This window comes from Triturus cristatus, chromosome 11 (genome assembly GCF_964204655.1).
Source record: "Triturus cristatus chromosome 11, aTriCri1.1, whole genome shotgun sequence".
Lineage (NCBI taxonomy): Eukaryota > Metazoa > Chordata > Amphibia > Caudata > Salamandridae > Triturus > Triturus cristatus.
The window spans coordinates 186,084,374-186,104,676 of record NC_140594.1 but is presented as its reverse complement, the minus strand read 5'-3'; the positions used below and the strand labels follow the sequence as shown (position 1 = coordinate 186,104,676).

Genomic DNA, 20,303 nt, shown 5'->3' with positions numbered 1-20,303 from the left:
ATCATTAACTTGCAGGAAACATGGGATATGGATAATAATTACTATCTAGATGGTTATCAGACCTTTTTTGTTTCGGCCTCTCCTTTGGCCAGTGGCAGGCCCAAGGGAGGTCTCGTAACATATGTCTCATTAGACATTAAATGCGAGGTGCGTATGATTACTCATCCTCATCCCGGAATCCTAGCAATTACTCTAAGGAAGGGACACGCAGAGTGGGGGATAATACATTTTTACAATTCCTCTTCTACAGTAGAAGAAGGAGGAAATATCAAGTCCCTGGCCACATTTATAAGAAAATACATGCCCAATATCCTACATAATCTGATTATCACAGGGGACTTCAATATTCACCCATGTGGGAATCCCTCTATCACTTGTCTAGCAAATTTAGGCTGCCCACTAATATCTGGTTTTCACTTTGAGCACACAACACACGGTGATGAATTAAATGACTTGCTGAGTGAATTTGATATGGGGTCAGTTATGTCTCACATGAGCCCGTCCACACTGTATACCACTCCTACCTTTATAGGCAAAGGGACTGGTACTTTTATTGATTATATTTTAATTTCATCTGCCTTAACTCCCCATTTAGGGGATTTTACTATCTTAATTAATGAATTTAGCGACCATAATCCGTTGTCGGTTTACCTTGGTGGTATATTGTTTGATTCTATAGGCTCTAAATCAACCATAGGAGTATTAAGACCCACTGATGGGAAAAGGAGGTTAAAGTGGACCCAAATATTGCCCAGCATTTTTAACGAAAACGTAAAGATCCATTGCCTGGAAGAAATTGACACCTGTAAAACCGTAGGAACAACGGCAAGATCCATCCTTGATGCTTTTGGCAGTTTATCCACAAAAGTATCTGAACTACTGTTAACAAACTCTGGTCAAAATGATAACTATGGCCCCCAAATGGTTTGATAAAAACTGCTCAAAAGCTGCTAGACTACTAAAAGAAGCACTTACAAAAAAGCCCAGAGACCCTGTAGCGGTACGCAATTTGAGGAAGTCGTACAGGGATACCCTAGCGTTACGTAAATCGTCATTAAAAGAAGAGGCCTGGGAAGAATTAATAGATAGCAGCAAATTAAAAGACAGTACAAGATTCTGGAAGATTGTAAATGGTCCCTTATTTCAACAAGTGGGAGGTGATGGACTGGTGGCTCACATTGGAGAAAGTGACTGGATCAATCATTTCAAAACAATGTTTGACTGCTCGATTGATCTTAATGATAGTAGAGTGAGCTGTAGAGCCACGCCTGCCTAACATTCACTGAATCGGAGATTTTGGATGGAATAATGGGCCTGACCAGTAATAAAGCTCCAGGGCCTGATGGGATTCCCCCAGATCTATATAAATCAGATCCCCATTTTTGGGCAACTATTCTTTGCCCGGTATTTAATGCGGCAGCCACAGAAGGCTGTTTAAGTAGCTGGGCATTATCCACCATAGTGCCGGTATTTAAAAAAGGGGATAGAAACGACACGAGCTGCTATAGACCAATATCACTTATAGACTCGGTTGTGAAGGTAATGGGGCGTGCCATTCTAACCAGGCTGAAGGATTGGGCGGTTGAAAACAAGATCTTAACAGACTGCCAGTACGGTTTCCACGCAGGACGCTCGACCACTACACAGTGTCTTAACCTGTACCTATTACTCAATAAATACACTGGTGAAAACTGGTTCGCTCCATCTCGCCTTCATGGACCTCTCATCAGCTTTTGATTGTGTCAATAGATCAAAGCTTTGGGTGGCCATGGAGGCGAGAGGGGTTGACGTGGGGCTGATCAACTTTTTACGGGATCTGCACTCTTCAACACGAGCAAATGTCAGGTACGGGAAGGATTTAAAAGTTACATCTGACTTTCCCATCAGGAAAGGTGTTAGGCAGGGTTGTATTATGGCTCCATTTTTATTTAACTTCTATATCAACGATCTTGAGAGGACCCTGGTAGAGACTGGTGCAGATTTTCCGCGTGCAGCGGGAAGGGGTATCCCTGTCCTGCTGTACGCGGATGATGCTGTACTTTTGTCTAGAACTGAAAATGGGCTCCAGACCCTACTAAACTCCTTCCATGGGTTTATGACCAAGCTAGACCTGAAAATAAACAGTACAAAGTCCTATATCATGAGCTTGGGCAAACGACCAGGGAGGACCTTTATTTTCAAAACAGGGGGAGATTTAATACCCAATACTAGGGTTTTCTCTTATTTGGGAGTATTATTCGACGACAAATTAAAGTGGGATGCCGTCATACACAAAAAAAGGGGGGAGATGGTGCGGGCAAATGCAGCAATCTTTAACTTTGCCTCCAAAATAGGGAAGAAACCAACAGGGGCCATGCTTAATGTATATAGAGCAAAAAGCGTTGCCATAGCTACCTATGGTAGCGAGTTATGGGGACGTGCTGAGATAAACCCCTTACAGGTCGAGGAAAACAAGTTCTTAAAAAGACTCTTATGTGTTCCATCAAGTACTTCTAACTTGGTGGTCCACGAAGAACTTGGTGTACCTTATATAGCTGACCAGTTAGCAATGAGTCCCATGACCTTCTGGCTTCAATGTTGGCTTAACCAAGACATACCCTTGACCCATGAAATACTTAGGGATTGTCTGGCTCTGGAGAACAAGGCACGGATCCCGTGGTTTTCTTATATCAAACAGGGATTCGAATCAATAGGAAGGGGTTCCTTGTTTTCCAAACCTGAAGAGATCCACAAAAAAGATATTCAAATGGTCAAATCCCTCTTTTTGAATTATAGGACACAGGGAAGGGAAGAGATTGAGCTTACTAAACCCAGTGTCCGATCACATATAGCCCTAATAACCACCCATACTGCTGAACCCTACCTACTGACTACTCTCACAACCCATGAAAATTTTTTATTAACTAGATTTAGATGCAACACATTTCATCTCCTACTGGCTAGACCTAAAATGAGTCACCGGGGACAGATGTCACCGGTATGTGGGTGTGATGGGCAGTCTCCACAGAACTTAACACATTTTATGTTTTTTTGCAACTTTTACTCTGTCCCAAGGAAAACTTACCTGACACCAATGCTGAAGAAAATGAAGTTTACCCAGGTTAAACCTGCTTTAATGTTCTTACAATTATTGCATATGGACTGTATATATTTTATTGTCCGTTTTTTAAAATCTACTATGAAATCAAGAGCGGATATGGATTGCTAAACTGTCAATGGTACTTTACTTCTTTTTAACTGGTCTGTGATTTTTAATTTTGTATGTAAGTGACTTTTTATGAATTTATATACTAAATTCGAAATAAAGTATCTCTTGACTTGACTTGGATCAGAAAGGAAAAGTTCAGGATGCTGGCGTTATATCCAATATTTCCTCAACTTCAACTGGGAGACTGGCTTTGCTCAATAGACCTACATGAGACTTACATTCATCGCAAAGTTGCATCAGAAGTTCCTCAGATTCGTTGTGGTGCAGAACCACTACTGATATGCAGTTCTACCATTTGGCCTCAAGTCAGCAGGCAGGATGTTTTCCAAATACATGGCTGTGGTAACAGCGCATCTACAAAAACACAGGATCTTTGTCTATCCTTATATGGATGACTGGCTGATCAAGATGTCCTCCTTCCCAGAAGCCCAATTGCTTTTCCAATTGACTTGCAATCTTCTTTATCCCTTGAGTCTTCATTTCAGTTTTCAAAAGTCCACATCAACATCAGTCCAGATGTTGCACTACTTAGGTGCTACCATCGACACATTACAGGAAAAGGTGTTTACTTCGGAGGAACAACGTTTATCCATTCTCCAGAAATATCACAACCTCCAGCAGATAGCATGTCCAACAGTCTGCATAGTCTCCTTGCTCATCGGCTCGATGGCCTCCTGCATATTTCAGACTCCCAATGCTCGCCCCCACATACGACCTCTCCAGGAGTGCTTGGAGGCTCATTGGAACCAATTCTCAGGGAACTGGGCGGACAAGATCATCCTATCCACTTATTTTTGTTTTTTTTGAAACATTTTTTATTATTTTCGTACAACACATCGCAATACAATTCCCCAACAACCTCCGCCCTCCACCGGAGAGTGTTACATTAAACATTGTCACCAATTGTGCAGGAGAAAAGTCACCGTTCCCGCGTGGGGCCCCCCCTCCCCCTCCCTCTCCCTCCCGCCACCCATGTCAGTGTGCCCCCCACTGCCTGCCCTCCTCCTGGTGTGCCCCCCTTATTACAATGAGTCTTGTACGGGTGCTCAAACCTTTCCTAGTCAACTCGGGCTTTCCACCATGTCTAGCCGCCTCTCCTGCGTCCATTTCTCACCATGGCTCCCCTCCTACTCCCCGCCCACCGCTTCCTCCTGGCGATCCTATCCACTCATGCTGTCGGATCACGCCAGTGCTGGTGTTCCTGAAAAAATCTCCTGCAGGGAATGCCTTTTCACCAGCAGGATTCAACACAGACCATTGTGACGGATGCCTCTCTGCTCGGGTGAGGGATCCCACATGGGTCACCTGCAGATAAAATGAATATGGTCTTCGAGAGAAAAGATATACCATATCAACCACCTGGAACTCCGTGCAGTTCACCTGGCACTCAAGGTGTTTCACCCTTCATTCATGACTAACAACCTGCTTGTTCAGACAGACAATACAACCACCGTGTACTACCTGAACAAGCAGGGGGGAACACAGTCCAGAGCCCTGTCACAAGAAGCTCAAACAATGTGGCACTGGCTCCTTGCCGGGAATTTGAAACTGTTAGCTGCTCACCTGCTAAGTGCTTAGAACACCCTGGCAGACATGCTCAGCAGGGTTCTTGATGAAAGCCACAAGTGGGTGCTGAACGAAGAGGTCGTACAAGATATCTTCAGCTTGTGGGGCACACCCTCCACAGACATTTCCGACAAAGCAGAAAACAGAAAATGCTGCAACTTCGCCACCAGATTCTACCATCTAGGTTCATTTGGGAATGCACTATGGATCGACTGGTTCAACAAATTTGTTTACGCTTTTCCTCCAATACCTCTGATACCGGCAGTCCTGCACAAGCTTTTAACCACGACAGCCAAAATGATCCTTATCGCCACAGAATGGTTGAGGCAGCTGTGGTTTTCGACCTGCTTTGCTGGTTGCTCCATCCACATCTCAGACTGCCATGCCGGCCAGACCTTCTCACAAAGGTCAGAGGTCAGCTACTACACCCCAACCTCTCCTCCTTGAGTTTGGCAGCATGGCTCCTGAGATAGTGCAGTATGGCCATCTGAACTTACTTCACATTCTAAAAGAAGCCAGACATACATCTACGCTATCTGCTTACGCCTCTAAATGGAGGAGATTTTGCAATTGGTGCTCTTCCAGGCAGACCGATCCCACTTCTTGCCAGGAGGATGTCATTCTCCCATATTTGTTACACCTTGCTAAATCTAGCCTCCAATTCTCTTCCATCAGAGTACTCCTGTCTGCACTCATGGCATACAGTAAAAGTCCTTCACAAACCTCTTTCTTTAGTATCCCAGTTAATAAAGATTTCCTGGAAGGGTTAAAGAAGGTCTTTCCTCCGATTAGACGTCCCTCTCCACCCTAGGAGCTGAACGCAGTTCTTTCTCACCGTGTGCTACTGCCTTATTGAGCCTATTCATAAGGCATCACTTCAACATCTCACTTGGAAAACTGCCTTTCTTGTGGCTATAACATCAGCTCGTAGAGTCAGTGAGATACAGGCCCTTTGCGCTCATGAGCCATACACAGTATAACACTCTTCCAAAGTAGTGTTGCGTACCCATCCCAAGTTCCTACCTAAAGTGGTCTCGGATTTTCAATTAAATCAGACGATCTCTTTACCCACTTGCTTTTAAAACCCATCTTCTCCAGCAGAGAGAGCCCTCCACTCGCTGGATGTAAAGAGAGTGTTAAATTTCTCCCTAGATAAAACCAAATCCATTCGCAAATCGCAACAGCTGTTTATCAATTATGGGCCAGTTTGCATAGGGCTTGCTACCTCCAAACAGTCAGTCTCCAGGTGGATTGTCTCTTGCATCCTATGCTGCTATCAGCTAGCTAATAAATCTCTTACTGGTAAGCCCAAAGCACACTACTAGAGGCAAGGCAGCCACTATGGGTTTGATGAGGAATATATCCTTGCTGGATATCTGCAAATCAGCTACATGGAGATCAGTTCACACATTCACTAGTCACTACTGCCTTGACACAAATGCTTGAGCAGATGCTCAAGTTGGACAAGCATCCCTCAGAAGTCTCTTTGCCTAGCTGTTTCCAAATCTTTTGGTTTCTGTCGACTCCATCACTTCAGGGGGGATGAGCTTGCTACTCTATTCAGCGCTTATAACTATACATGGAAATCCCCTACGGGAGAAGGTATAGTTTCTTGCCTGTAACTCCATTTCTTTTGTGGGTTTATTTCCATGATAGTCCTGACCAACCCTCAATCCTCCCCGGAGGAGTAAACAGTCATTTTCATGCCCCGCTATTAATCAGCTAGGACAGCCTTCAAAAGGAAATGAGGTAGCTGCCTCTGGCTGAGCATGATGGGATATTGGAGGTCTCTGCTCTTAAAGACACAGTCTCTATTTTGTTTTCTTTTATCTGAAAGAGACACGTTAGTGATGGATTCCTTACCTTGGAATATTCCCCAGGCGTCAGTCTGGATCCGGAAAGTTTCTGCTTAGCAGCACCCCTGCACGCCAGCAGGCGGCGCCATGCCGCACCGCGCCCGTCACTGGCGTCGTGCATGCCGGGACGACATCACGGAGACTACTCAGGCGCAACCCATGCGCGCAGACGTCAGTTCTTTGTTTTTACATGCCGAAAGCACAGTTCCGGATTGAGCACATACCTCGGTCAATTTTTGACCACTTTTTGAGACTTTTTGTCTTCTCCTTTTGTCTCCTGGTGCACGTAGGGGTGCCCAGCTTTAAGTCTTGCGGGTCGTGCCACCGTAATATGTCGGTGGCGGACCCCCATGATGTCTGCCTCTACTGCTTGGAGACCGACCACGGCTCCCGGGATTGTCGGGAGCCGTGCCATGGCCCCGAAGGCATTACGGGAGCGGCACCGGAAGTTGCTGGAGGTCCGGCACTCCTCTCACCGCCGCTCTGGGTCTAGACGCCATTCGCGGGACCGCGGTCGTCGCTCCTCGGACTCCAAGTCTTCACCTTCAGATTCCGGTAAGCGACACCATAAGAAGTCGTCGAAGAAGCGTGTTCTCTCTCTGACGTCCCCCCATCGCTCCCTGGAGGCGGACGTGGGGGACAGGGGCTACGCCTGGGAGTCCCACGGCCTAACAGCTATACCCGGATCTGTCGGCGACTCCCGCACAGCGGCAAGAGTTTCTTACTGCCTTGGACCGCCTGTTTAGGTCTCGGGCTCCCGCCGGTGCGCCTGCGGGCCCCGCGGCCCCGTGTCCAGATCCTGTTGACCCGGCGGCACCGCCTCCGGCACCAGCCCCGGAGCCACTGGATCCAGCGCCTGCGGCTCCGACCCCGGCGCTGCCCTTGGCTCCGACCCCGGCGCCGCCCTTGGTACCGGTCCCGGCGCCGCCAGAGGCGCCGCACTGGGTGCCGTTTATCCCGCCCCTGCCTCGGTTTTCGGACCAATTTGTTCCAACCTGGGATCCTCATTGGGATGGGGCTCCGGTTCAGCCCCGGCCGGCGGCGCTCCCGGCGATGCTAGGCCCCTCTCCGGCTCTGCCGCCACGACCGGCTCCTTCTACCCCGGAGCCGGATGAGGACTGGGACGGCTCCAAGGACCCCCTTGCGCGGCAGTGTGACTCCAAGCAGGATTGGGTGGATGACCTTCAAGACGCGGGTGAACTTGATGTGTCTTCTGACCCGGGGTTTGCCTCGCCTCCGCCTACTATGGAGGAGGGCACTTCCTACACTATGGTGCAGGGTTGAGCCGCGGAGACTTTCCACCTCGACCTCCCTACGGTGGCTCTTAAGACCAACCTCCTTACGGAGGTGCTCCAGACATCGTCTGCATCGTCGGAGCCGCTGTTCCCTTTCAATGAGGCCCTTGCCGAAGTCCTCTCGGGTACTTGGTTGCGGCTGGCCTCGGGGGCGCCGGTGGATAAGAACGTCACTCGGCGTCATTGCTCGGCGCTTGGTGATCACGCCGTATTGACAACTCACCCCACGCCTGAGAGCCTGGTCATTCAGGCCTCAACATCGCAGAGTGCCTTTCCCTCGGCTCCGCCGAATAAGGACTCTTAAGAGGCTGGACCAATATGGCAAGAGGTTGTTCTCCTCAACCAGTTTGGGGTTGAGGCCGGTTAATACCGCCTGCTTGTTGGCCGTTACTCCCATGCAGTGTGGGATTCGGTGGCAGAGGTTCTGCCTCAGTGCTCTGAGGATGTCCAGGCTGTCCTTTCCCAAGCAATTGCGGAGGGCAAGGATGCGGCGAAGTTTGCCATCAGGTGTGGTTTGGACACTGCTGATTCGTTGGGCAGGGCGATTTCCAAGACGGTGGCATTGCGGCGCCACGCCTGGTTGCGTTCCACTGGCTTCTCGTCCTATGTCCAGAGCTCGCTAATGGACATGCCCTTCGATGGCTCCCGCCTCTTTGGTGAAAAGGCTGACAATGCCCTGGAGCGCTTTAAATACTCTCATGCCACGGTCAAGTCTTTGGGTCTTTCCTCAAACTCCTGCCACAACGGGTTTTGTTCCTTTCGTGGCCAGGGCAGGGGTACCCAGGCGCGCTCTTCCAGCAAGCCTGTGCAGAACCAGCCTCAGCGAGGCCGCGGACGCTGGTTCCGCTGGGGTGGGTCTGGTAACCAGCGTGCGGGGCAGTCCACTTCCACCCCGGCCGCTTCCGCCTCAAAACCTTCCTAATCCGAGCTTCAGAGGGCACCCCACGACAGTGGGTTGCAGGGTTCACCTCCACCTCCACCACTGGTGAGAGATTACGTCGGACAAGTGGGTGCTGCACATAATCTGCCAAGGTTACTCGCTCCCCTTTCTGTCCTCCCCTCCAGCCATGCCACCGCGGTACCACCGCATGTCGGGGGATCATTTGGCTCTTCTCCGTCAGGAAGTCTCGGCCCTCATGGCCAAGGGGGCCATCGACTACATTCCTGATCAGGAAGTAGGGAGTGGTTGCTATTCCCACTACTTCCTGGTCCCCAAGAAGGACAAGGGGGGCCTGCGCCCCATCTTGGACCTCCGGGACGTCAATCGCTTCCTCCTGAAGGAGAAGTTCAAGATGCTGACTCTAGCTCAGGTCCTGTCTGCCCTGGACCCTGGAGACTGGATGGTAGCGTTGGACTTGCAGGACGCTTATTTTCACATTCACGTCCTGCAGGCCCACCGGCGTTACCTGCAGTTCACGGTGGGCCCGGAGCATTTTCAGTTTACCGTGCTCCCCTTTGGCCTTACCAGTGCCCCTCGGGTGTTCACGAAAGTGATGGCGGTGGTCGCAGCTCATCTTCGCAGGTCATTGGTGTCAGTCTTCCCCTACCTCGACGACTGGCTGTTGAAGGTGGGTTTGCCTGGTCTCCCACCTCCAGACTACGGCCGACCTCCTGCATCTGCTGGGGTTCTCCATCAATGTGCCGAAGTCGCACCTGAGTCCCTCTCAGAAGCTCCCTTTCATCGGAGCGGTTCTGGATTCGATTTGGGTTTGGATTTATCCTCCCAAACAGCGAGTCCGGGATATTCAGGCTATAGTTCCGCTCTTGCAGCCTCTATCCCGGGTTTCAGTCAGGATGTCCCTCCGGCTTCTGGGCCTGATGGCCTCCTACATATTGCTGGTGCCGCATGCCAGATGGCATATGCGGGCTCTGCAGTGGGACCTGAAGTTCCAGTGGGCGCAGCATCAGGGCAACCTCTCCGATCATGTCCAGATCTCGGAGGGCACTGCACGGCAATTGCAGTGGTGGCTCACAAATCGTGATTGGGTCAATGGCAGATCCGTCTCCCTTCCCCAACCGGAGCACACGGTAGTGACGGATGCGTCCCTCCTGGGCTGGGGAGGCCACATGGGGGAGGCGGAGATCAGAGGCCGCTGGTCTCTGGCGGAGTCCCGGCTCCATATCAACCTTCTAGAGTTGCAAGCGATCCGACTTGCACTGAAGGCATTCCTTCCTGCTGTCCGGGGAAGTGTAGTGCAGGTGTTCACAGAGAACACCACCGCCATGTGGTATTGCAACAAACAGGGCGGGGTGGGGTCGTGGACCCTGTGTCAGGAGGCTCTGCGCCTTTGGACATGGCTGGAACATCAAGGCATTACCTTGGTGGTTCAACACCTGGCAGGTTCTCTGAACGCCAGGGCGGACTAACTCAGCCGCCGGTGCATGGTGGATCACGAGTGGTGTCTGAACTTGGATGTGGCGCAAGGTCTCTTTCTGCGATCGGGAGAGCCTTGGTTAGATCTTTTTGCCACCAAAGAGAACGCGCAATGTCATCAGTTCTGCGCGTTGGAATTTCCAAGGCCGCAATCGCTCAGAGACGCTTTTCATCTCGAGTGGAGTCGCGGTCTGTTGTACGCATTTTTGCCTATACCACTTCTGCACAGAGTGCTGAAGAAGATCAGGCGCGACCGGGCCCAAGTCATTCATGTGGCTCCGGACTGGGCTCGAAGAGTATGGTATCCCGAGCTACTCAGTATGAGCATCGATCCCCCGCTCCGTCTGCCTCTTCGGGAGGATCTTCTGTCGCAGCAGCAGGGGACGGTCCTCCACCCGAACCTGTCCAGTCTCCACCTCCATGCTTGGAGATTGAGCGGCGACAGTTGACACCATTCGATCTTCCTCCCGAAGTCTGTGATGTCATCTTGGCAGCCAGGCGTCCCTCCACTAAAATGGTGTACGCCTGTCGGTGGAACAGATTTGTGGCATGGTGCACAGCTAAAACTGTGGATCCCTTTTCTGCCCCTCTTTCTGAGGTTCTCCTGTTCCTTCTTTCTTTGGCCCAGCAGGGCTCTGCTCTGGGCACACTTAAAGGTTATCTTTCGGGTATCTCTGCCTTCCTCCCACTTCCGGATCAGTCTTCTCTTTTTAAGTCCCCGGTTGTTAACCGTTTTCTTAAGGGCATTACGCATACGTTCCCAACTGTGCCCTTCATAATGCCTCAGTGGGACTTGAATTTTGTCTTGACTTTTCTGATGTGCGCTCCCTTTGAGCCCCTTCATAACTGTCCCTTACGTCTTCTTACTCTCAAGACGGCTTTCCTGGTAGCTATCACCTCTACCAGGAGAGTTAGTGAGCTCCAGGCTCTTTCTTCCAAACCTCCTTTCCTTTCTGTTCATCCGGACAAGGTGGTTCTGAGGACACGTCCTTCTTTCTTGCCAAAGGTTGTCACGCCCTTCCACATCGGGCAGACCATCACTTTGCCCACCTTTTTTCCGCCTTCGCATCCCTCTCGGGAGGAGGAGCGGCTCCCCCGTCTGGACCCTAAACGTGCGCTTGCATTCCATCTGCAGCGTACACAGCGGTTCCGGGTGGATGATCAGCTCTTCATTGGTTACTTGGGCGCCAAGAGAGGTCGGGCGGTGCACAAACGGACCATCTCCAGGTGGGTCGTTCTGTGCATAAACGCATGTTACTCCTTGGCCAAGAAGGAGCCTCCTGTGGGTCTGCGCGCCCATTCGACCAGGGCGACTGCAGCCACTACTGCCTTGGGACGCGGTGTCCTCTTGTAGGATATTTGTCAGGCAGCTACGTGGGCCTCGCTGCACACGTTTACCAAGCACTACTGCCTTGACAGTCCGGAGAGACGGCTTCTTTGGCCGTTCTGTGCCTTGTGACTTTCTGGTGTAATCTTGTTCGCAGACCCACCACCGGGGTTGGTATTGCTGGGGTATGTATTCTAAGGTAAGGAATCTATCACTAACGTGTATCTTTCAGATGCACAAGTTACTACGTGTGTAACAATATATCTGTAAGAGACATTAGTTAGTGATAGATTCCTTACCGCCCCACCCATCCTCCCTGTTCTGTGAACTAATTACTAGGGTTGAGGTCATCCCCTTTTAGGGCCCTAGTGTTATGCACCAAAGGTCAGTTTCTCGCATGACACTGCATTTCGGCGCGGAAAGTTGTGTACAGAACTGACGTCAGCGCGCATGGGTGACACCTAAGTGGTCTCCGTGATGTCGTCCCGGCGTGCACGACGCCAGTGACGGGCGCGGAGCCGCACAGCGCCGCCTACTGGCGCGCAAGCGTACTGTTAAGCAGAAACTTTCCGGATCCAGACTGATGCCTGGGGAATATTCTAAGGTAAGGAATCTATCACTAACTAATGTCTCTTACAGATATATCGTTACACAAGTAGTAACTTGTGCAATAGCACCCTATGCGCTACATTGCCCTGCACTGCATCTGTTTCTCTCATAGCAAAAGGGTTTATGAAGGTTCTTTTTCTGTGCTCTTACAAAATTATTTATTCATTAAGTGCATATTTGCTTGGAGTCTCTCCTTTTCCCACTTCAAGAAGAATTCTGATCACTGGAGCCTTGTCCTTTAGGCTGCATTATGAATTTAAGTGACTTTTCAAAGCCTTTCTGGAGAAAGGTGAACTTCAGCACTTAAGAAGATATATTGGAAAAAGTGCCCTGGGGTCCCCGCCAGCGGGCGGAACTATTCAACGTTCATAACTATCATGAAAATACCCCTATGAGTGAGCTAGAGTTACCGGTAAGAAACTATACCTTATGCATTTTCTAAAAGGTTTGACACACATTTCCCCCTGAAACCATTTGGGTCACCTCAGTGGACCCTTAATCTCAACTTGACATTTCTTTTGTGCACATCCTTTAAACCGATGCACAGCTGTTCCTTAAAGCTCTTGATTCTAAAAACCATCTTCTTTATTGCCATAATGTCAGGACTCTTGTATGCCTGAATTGCAGATGCTGCGGTACAGCCACCTATACCACTTTCATTGCAAACAAATTGTTGTTGAGAACGTGCACAGACAAAAGAACGACTTTGTCAAGGTGAATGGTCATCTGCATCTAATTCAGCTATGCACTGGCCATGAAGCAGCACACTGAAAGCCTTCAGGCCAATTGTCAGGGCACAGGTCGCTATAACAGCATTGGCGACGGTGGTGCTTTCCCTAACTATCTGCCATACTACTACATGGGCATCGGTGAACACTTTAACAAAAGGCTACTGCCTGGACGACCAAGTCTGCCAGGAAGGTCTTTCACTCTCATGGTTGTGCCGGACTTTTTGGTGTGAATCCACGTCCCAGACCTTCCACCTATGTGATTTCTCCATATCCAATCTGATGCCTGGGGATGTTCCAAAGGTGAGGAATCTGCGGTTAGTGAACGTATCCACCAAAAAGGGTATTACCGAAAGTAAGTTGTTCTTCTCAACACGTGATTCCCAAATTGAACTGCTTGTATAGATTGTTCACCATAAACAAATTCCCATTGGAGGGTTACAAGACATAATTCTGGATATTAAAGGACACAAGCAGCCCTTTTGAGTGCAGAAAATGTTATATGTTTCACCTTGCATAATACAAATTGACACTATACTATACTAAGCCCGGTAGGTTGAACGGTGGTCCTAATACGGAATGTGACCTTGTTTACTCTCGTAGTAAATAAGTGTAAGCACGTACACTACTTGTGAATAGCATGTTTTATTGGGCCATTATTTCCTTTCACTGTTATGCATCAAATTGCTTTTTGTTTCACCCATATCCTTTCCACACATATTGAGGCTAGAACATTAAAATGCAGTTGGATGATAAAATGCAGGTGTCAGCTTGTGAAGGGACTCGGAAAGTAGCTGTTTCTACTGTACTTAAATTGAGCCACTATGTCCCAGAGTGGTCTGATCAAACACGACTTTGTACACAAAGTATGGTATTGTAATAACATTACTGTATGTATACTGAATCCAGGTTTGTAATCTGTTTACTATATTAGTGAAATTAGAACCTCACAAAGAAGATAGATTTGTAATGCTCGCTGTGACGTCATATTGAAGGCCTGCTGTGCCGTCTGACGTGTTGCAGTGGAAAGACACTCTTGAAACGTAAATACTCTGTACCAGACACAACAAGATACATGGAGCTTAGTTGCACAAATATATCAATGTTCATAGTCAACTTTATTGTATGGTTACTTAAAACATTTACATACTGCAGAGAGAGATACAAATATACAGTGTATAATGATAAAACCATATGATGAAAACAAGCCTTGCTGAATACAAGCAGAGAGGATTCAACTGAACCGTTTTTTAAAAAAGGAGGTAAGAAAGCAGTCAGAGCACATAACGAAATGGACCTTTGCGCATGGAATTAACAGTGTACAATATGGCAATAGTGGTGTTTGAGGAGGGGAGGAGCATAATGAACTTTGTTTTTTAAAAGGTAAAAGTGAAATGCAAACCCCTACGTATAATGTTTGAAAAATGTTCAACTGGCGTGTATTACATGCAGTCTATATCCCGTGTTAGATGCTCCCTTAAAGCCTCCACTTACAAACCTTGACACTTACCCACGTTGTACTTTTGTCAATAGCCGCTTCTGTAGGAAGAGTAAGTGCATTTCATGAATTATCATTGGATCCTCCTCCTACTGGTCTTCACTGAAAATATAGTGGTTGAAACAAAACCTGACCGCCTACAAAAGTTTGTACCATATTTCCATTTCAATGAAACTGTATCACTTCTTAGTTTCAAATTTCAACAGCTTGCACGATGAAAATCATGTTTTATGCCATAAATGTTTTGTTTCTGCACCATTCTTTGTATTCTCTGAAAATTAGATTTCTTTACTTTCCTTGCTGACCAATATTTCAACATTTAAATGGTGAAGAGAAATAAAGTAAACATGTGTGGGATACTTTATGTAAAACATAGTTCTGATAATAATTGCTCTGTTCACAATGCTGCTCTCGACCTCACAACCACTGTAATGGTAAAGGTGTTTTCTTGTGGCATCAGTCAATGTACTCTTGTAGAAATATCTCCACGTGGCCCAGTGCGAAGGGGGGCACTGGTACCCGGCAAAAGGGTGTGCCTGTCTATATATAATGACATGCTTGGATAAGAAAAGAGTTGAAATTACAGTGACAAAGGGAGGAATATTTTTAGTGAAATGGAGGGAATGCATCATGCTTTTAAAAAAAAAAAACACGTTTGTTTATTTGGTGAATAGTTTTCACTAGTTCGTCAATAAGAATTTGATTAAATCTGAAAATGATTTTACATTTCTCTACCAGGCGTAATTAATGCTCTGTTTCATATGGTAAATTTGTTTACCTATAGTTCCAGAAGAGAAGTATTTGACACTGGAAGGATTTCACCGATTCGTGCTCGATCGAGCAAAACAAGATATTCGTAGCGTTTGGAGAGCCATTCTGTCCTGTGGATATGATCTTCACTTTGAGAGGTAAATTTCAGTAGTTATCTATTTTTTCAGTTGCAATGTACTTGAAATGTTCGTATCACTCATGTCCTCCTAATGCAGTCTAAAATAACACACCTCCTCCAGGTACCCTTGATACATCCTTGTGAAATGCTTATTAAAAGATCATCAAAATGTGCATGCCAACCCACTATTAGACACACTATGTGGTGAACGTGTAATCCTTACCCTCAGTGACCAGTTTCTATTAAAAGTGGTAACCATTAAATACATATTTTAATGGTGCTAAGGAAGCCTGAGGAAGGATGAGCCTGAATTTTATTTATTTAAAATATTTAAATCAATTTCCCCATATGCAATATTTCCTAATGCCATATTTCTACACTGCAATGGGGATTGCAGTGTTGAATTTTGGAGGTTTGTTTGTGCCGGTATTATTATGAGGTGTACAGTTGGGGACCCATGTATGTTTCTGGAGATCCTTATACATTCTCTTACTAACATGAGATGTGTCTACTTGTGGCCCCATCAATAGAAAATTGTTATCATTACAGTAAAAGAAATGGTAATCAAGTCTTTCCTTGTGTAAGTGCTCAGATTTACTGTAAAATGATTTATGCCATTGCAATTTCATGTTATGTGCTTTACCAACACGTTGCTAACACTCACATTCAAAGCAAGGTGTTTCAAGAATTTCGAGGAAGTAGTGCCTGAACTAAAGTTTCAACCCACTGCACTTCCACAGATCTGGCCCAAAGGGCAGCAAACCCAGACAACATCTTCTCTACACTTATTTATATATATATATATATATATATATGATCTTCAGAATTTGAAAAGATTAGATTATGAATAGGGAAGATGTTACTGTCCTGGAACTCTGTTGGGGTTATGATAAGTAGCATATGGCCCATACCCAGTGTTCTTTTTATTCTCACTGAAAAATAATACTTCAAACTTTTATGTTGTCATTGAACTAGAAGTTTTGTAGTTCCTTCCAAAATAGAGTTTGTAAAAATGTATTCACAGCCCATGAAACGAGGACATTAGCAGTTAGGAGCACACATGCTTTACTGCTGTAGTTTACTTTTTACTTTTTAAGTGACTCTGCATCAGATTGTAGTGTTTACATTTTGCTGTACAATTTCTTTTTTTCTGTAGGTGTGCATGCATTGATACAAGGCACGCTCAGAAAGCATGCAAGAAGTGGACACTGGAAATGGACGTAGCCCTTGTTCAGTACATGAACCGCCTTTGCCGCCATCTTGCCATCACGCCGGCTCGATTGCATCCTCATGAAGTCTATCTGGATCCTGCTGACATAGCCGATCCCAGAGTCTCGTGTCTGCTAAGTATGGGCATTTAACTGTTAAATCATCAAATAAAAATGTGTTGAATTGTCAGCAAGACAGTTGAAAAAATCAAGATAGTGTTTTAAACAAGGCAATACCTGGTTAACATACATTTCAGTGAGATAAATACATTGTGCCATTTCAAACACAGCAGTGAAAATGTTTGTTCACTGAGTGTTGTTCAGCGCTGGCTGGACTCTGAAAGTCCCCATGTTGAAACACGCCAGGTTTCCCATGCAAATATATTAATTCTAGTTCTTGAGAGACTAGATCTCAACACTTGCATCTGCCATTGTCTGGACAAAAAATGTGAAAAGGTTGCATTTTTGAGTCATTTAATTGGACTGATGGACACAGTTGGAGGAGGTTTCTAAATGGTACAAAGTGAGGACAAAAATGTGTGCAGTGAGAATGAAATGTTGGGTTTTATTCCAGGTGCATTTTAACCACCAAATTAGAAGCATGATAATTGAGGTCTAAAGGGGACTTGAGTTAGTATATGAAACACGCATTTACAATGGACTAGGTCTCGCAATTGCGAGATTTTGAGCTATTAGCATTGTCAATGGCAATGCCTTTTATATTATTAAACGGCATTGTCATTTACAATACCAATAAGTCAAAGTTTGGCAAAAGCTAGACCTATTGTATTGCAGAGCGCGGTGTCTGTGAAGCGGGCGCAGTGCTCACCATTATAGTTTATTAAAAAACGTAAATAAAAGCTGAAAGAAAGCGCGGTGTCCCTGAAGCAGACACCGCGTTCATCTTAAAAGTAATAAAAAAAAGTGTTGCCCATTGTAAGGTGAGTGCTGTGGGGGTAGCGGTTAGCCACTTTTAAAGTTAGAGCGGCATAGCTCTCCATATGAAAAGAGGCCGCCATTGTCCTGTGTGGGTGCACTGCAAATACAAGAAGCAGCCGCCATTGTCCCCATTAGTCATTTAACAAAATAGTGCTCACAAGTAAAACGTCCAGTCGTTATGGGAGGTAACAAATGCAGACAAGGCGGTACCAAGGAGGGACTAACAAGCCTATCAGAAGCCAGCATTTACGAATGACAGTGACACATTTCAATGACAAATAGGGGCGGAGAGTGGGAGGGGCTTCAAGTGCATACTCCAATACAGTATTCCTTGCAGAGCAGCGCATATGCGCTTCCTCTAGTCTCAACCTAAAAAGGTAAAGATGATCAATTTATACATGAAAGAAGGAAACGTCTGGATGGAATCATTGCAGGTTTGTTTTGTTTTTATTTCATTAAGTGAATAGTTTATTTTTGGTTTCTAAACAAGCCATATAAATATATTGCACTACACATGAATAGCACAATACAGTTAGAAATGTATATTCAACCTGGATAAGAACAACCCTTCAATTAGTAGTTTGTTGCACAGGCACCACTAAAATACTCCCAAAATGTTCACTAATTACTGTCATATCGTTGGTATTTATTACCTGTTCATACCCAACAGTTGTGCCACAAATTGAGTTATCAAATGATAAGCCGGGTTTAATAGGGATCTCAAAATTAGGACAGAATTGCAAGATGGTTTGTTAGGACTCTATCGTCTACAAGTTACAAACCCTGCACAGTATGTCTGCCAAGGCAACGTCTGGCCAGGCACCCATCTGGTGTTGCATTTTGACATGGCGTAGGCAAATCCTCATGAACATTTTGACAACTCAATTACATCGGATTCCTTTCCTGATGACAACAGTTTTAAGTTGAATGAAATAAAGGAAGCAGACACTAGCTATGAGCAGTTCCTGTCACCATGCTGACTTTGAATAGTGACCACACCGTGGGGCCAACTTAATATTCTTAACTATTAATAGAGCTGAACTATTCTTATTACACTTATTACTGTCATTTTATGATCAAGGAAATAAAGTGCATACACAATTGGCAAGACATCTATGAAAAAACAAGAGAAGGTATATGTTTAGGAATTAAATTAAGGGGGACGGACGAGTTCCTATGTATGGAAGAAGACGAATTAGAAGCCTTTTGTCAGTTTTATTCAACCCTATATTTACCAGTCTCACTCTATGCTGGCACAGCAGGGATATTTATCCAAAGATGAGGTACCTCCGATCATGCATGACTGAAGGTACGCTCTTGAATTACCAGTACAAGAAAGCAAAGATAAAGCTGCCAGTAAATCATTGAAAGCAAATAATAACCAATACCTTCAGATATTGCCACTATGTTCCTAAAGGTGAGCCGACCCTCTTCGAAATATCCAACTAGGGCAGATAAAACCTTACTTTGGAACTGTCTAGGTTTGACAAAAACCACAATTGCATATATTTGATGAAAAAAACGGAGCCTCCTCCTGTTACATATTGGTGTGCTTGATTGTGGAATCTATTATCTATCAAGAAAATGAATGGGAGAATGGTGGCGCTTAAGATAGATATAATGGCACTGTATTAAACCTAGATGTTTCCTACTTATGGAAAGGAGCACCATCTTTTACTTATCCTCCTAACCTGAAAAATGTAAACTTATTTACGGTTTAAACATTATTCAATGAGAAATGAGACCACTAGATAACGGTCTCATCTACAATATGCTAATTTAGAACAATAAACAATAGATGGTCCCAGACTATTTATTCATCATCATCTTTGAGTGGAATTTGCAAGATCAGTGTTCTGAAGAAAATAATGGCATGTAGTTTTGCATGATGGGTTTGGGGTGGAGGAGCGGGAGATATTCATGTGGTTCCTCTTTAGGTCTCGCTGAGCCCAGCGCATGCGCTGGCTCGGAGAGACATTTTGTATGTGAGTTTTCAAAGTGCTGCTGGCTGGCCTAGCGCTTGCGTTCACGCGACCGTGCACGCGCGATCCGCTAGCCTACAGCAGCACTTTGAAAACTCGTGCATCATCGCGATCACTTTCGCTTTCAGAGCGATCGCGATGACGCACGCTATCAATGCTTGTTTTTTTTTTACACTTTTACTAACCGTGTGTATCTGTGGTGCGGCAGCGGTTTATATGTACTCTTCCTCATTGTTCCTTTATTTATGCTTGTGCTGGCTCACCAACTTCAAAAGTTCGGGACTTGTGCTTCTGGATTGGTGTTCTCTTTTTTTTTTTTTTTAAGTACATTTAGTAAGTTCGTCTTCCTGTAGCTGCAGTGCTGCAGGGGCCATGTTTGGGGAGGGACCGGGCTTTAAAGGGCCACGCTTTTTCTTGGTCATTTTGGACAGTCCTTTAATAAAAACTAATAATCGCTTCCAGCTGTAGCTGCAGTGTTGTAGATGCCCTGAATGCAGAGACACCGGCCGTTAAACATCTGCGCTATCTTCGTTGTATGCTTCTGGCTGTACATCGCCATCCCTCACCCCTCCCCATAACATACATACTAAAAACAAATTGAAGGAGACATGACCCATTTACATGGCACTGCCAATTTAAATGTTGAACTTGATTTTTTTTGGTTTACGATAAGATATTTCTAAAACATTCTCTAAGCGCGTGCAGTTGTAGATGCGGCACAGCAGGGCCCCTGTAAGCAGAGGCACTGGACTTAAAATGTCCGCATACCGGTGTCTAGTGTATCAGGTTTTTAATACAGGGTCTCTAGAGCTGCATACCAAATG

At 46.1% G+C, this 20,303-nt stretch overlaps 1 protein-coding gene across 2 annotated transcripts in view; it reads left to right on the top strand.

The window, feature by feature from the left end:
* HECTD4 (HECT domain E3 ubiquitin protein ligase 4) overlaps positions 1-20,303 on the top strand; it is a 2,430,065-nt gene that overhangs the window by 1,979,237 nt on the left and 430,525 nt on the right. For both annotated transcript variants that reach the window (XM_085634374.1, XM_085634373.1), the window contains 2 exons: positions 15,246-15,369; positions 16,507-16,697. In XM_085634374.1, coding sequence (XP_085490500.1) covers positions 15,246-15,369; positions 16,507-16,697 — 315 coding nt within the window. The remainder of the gene's footprint in view (positions 1-15,245; positions 15,370-16,506; positions 16,698-20,303) is intronic.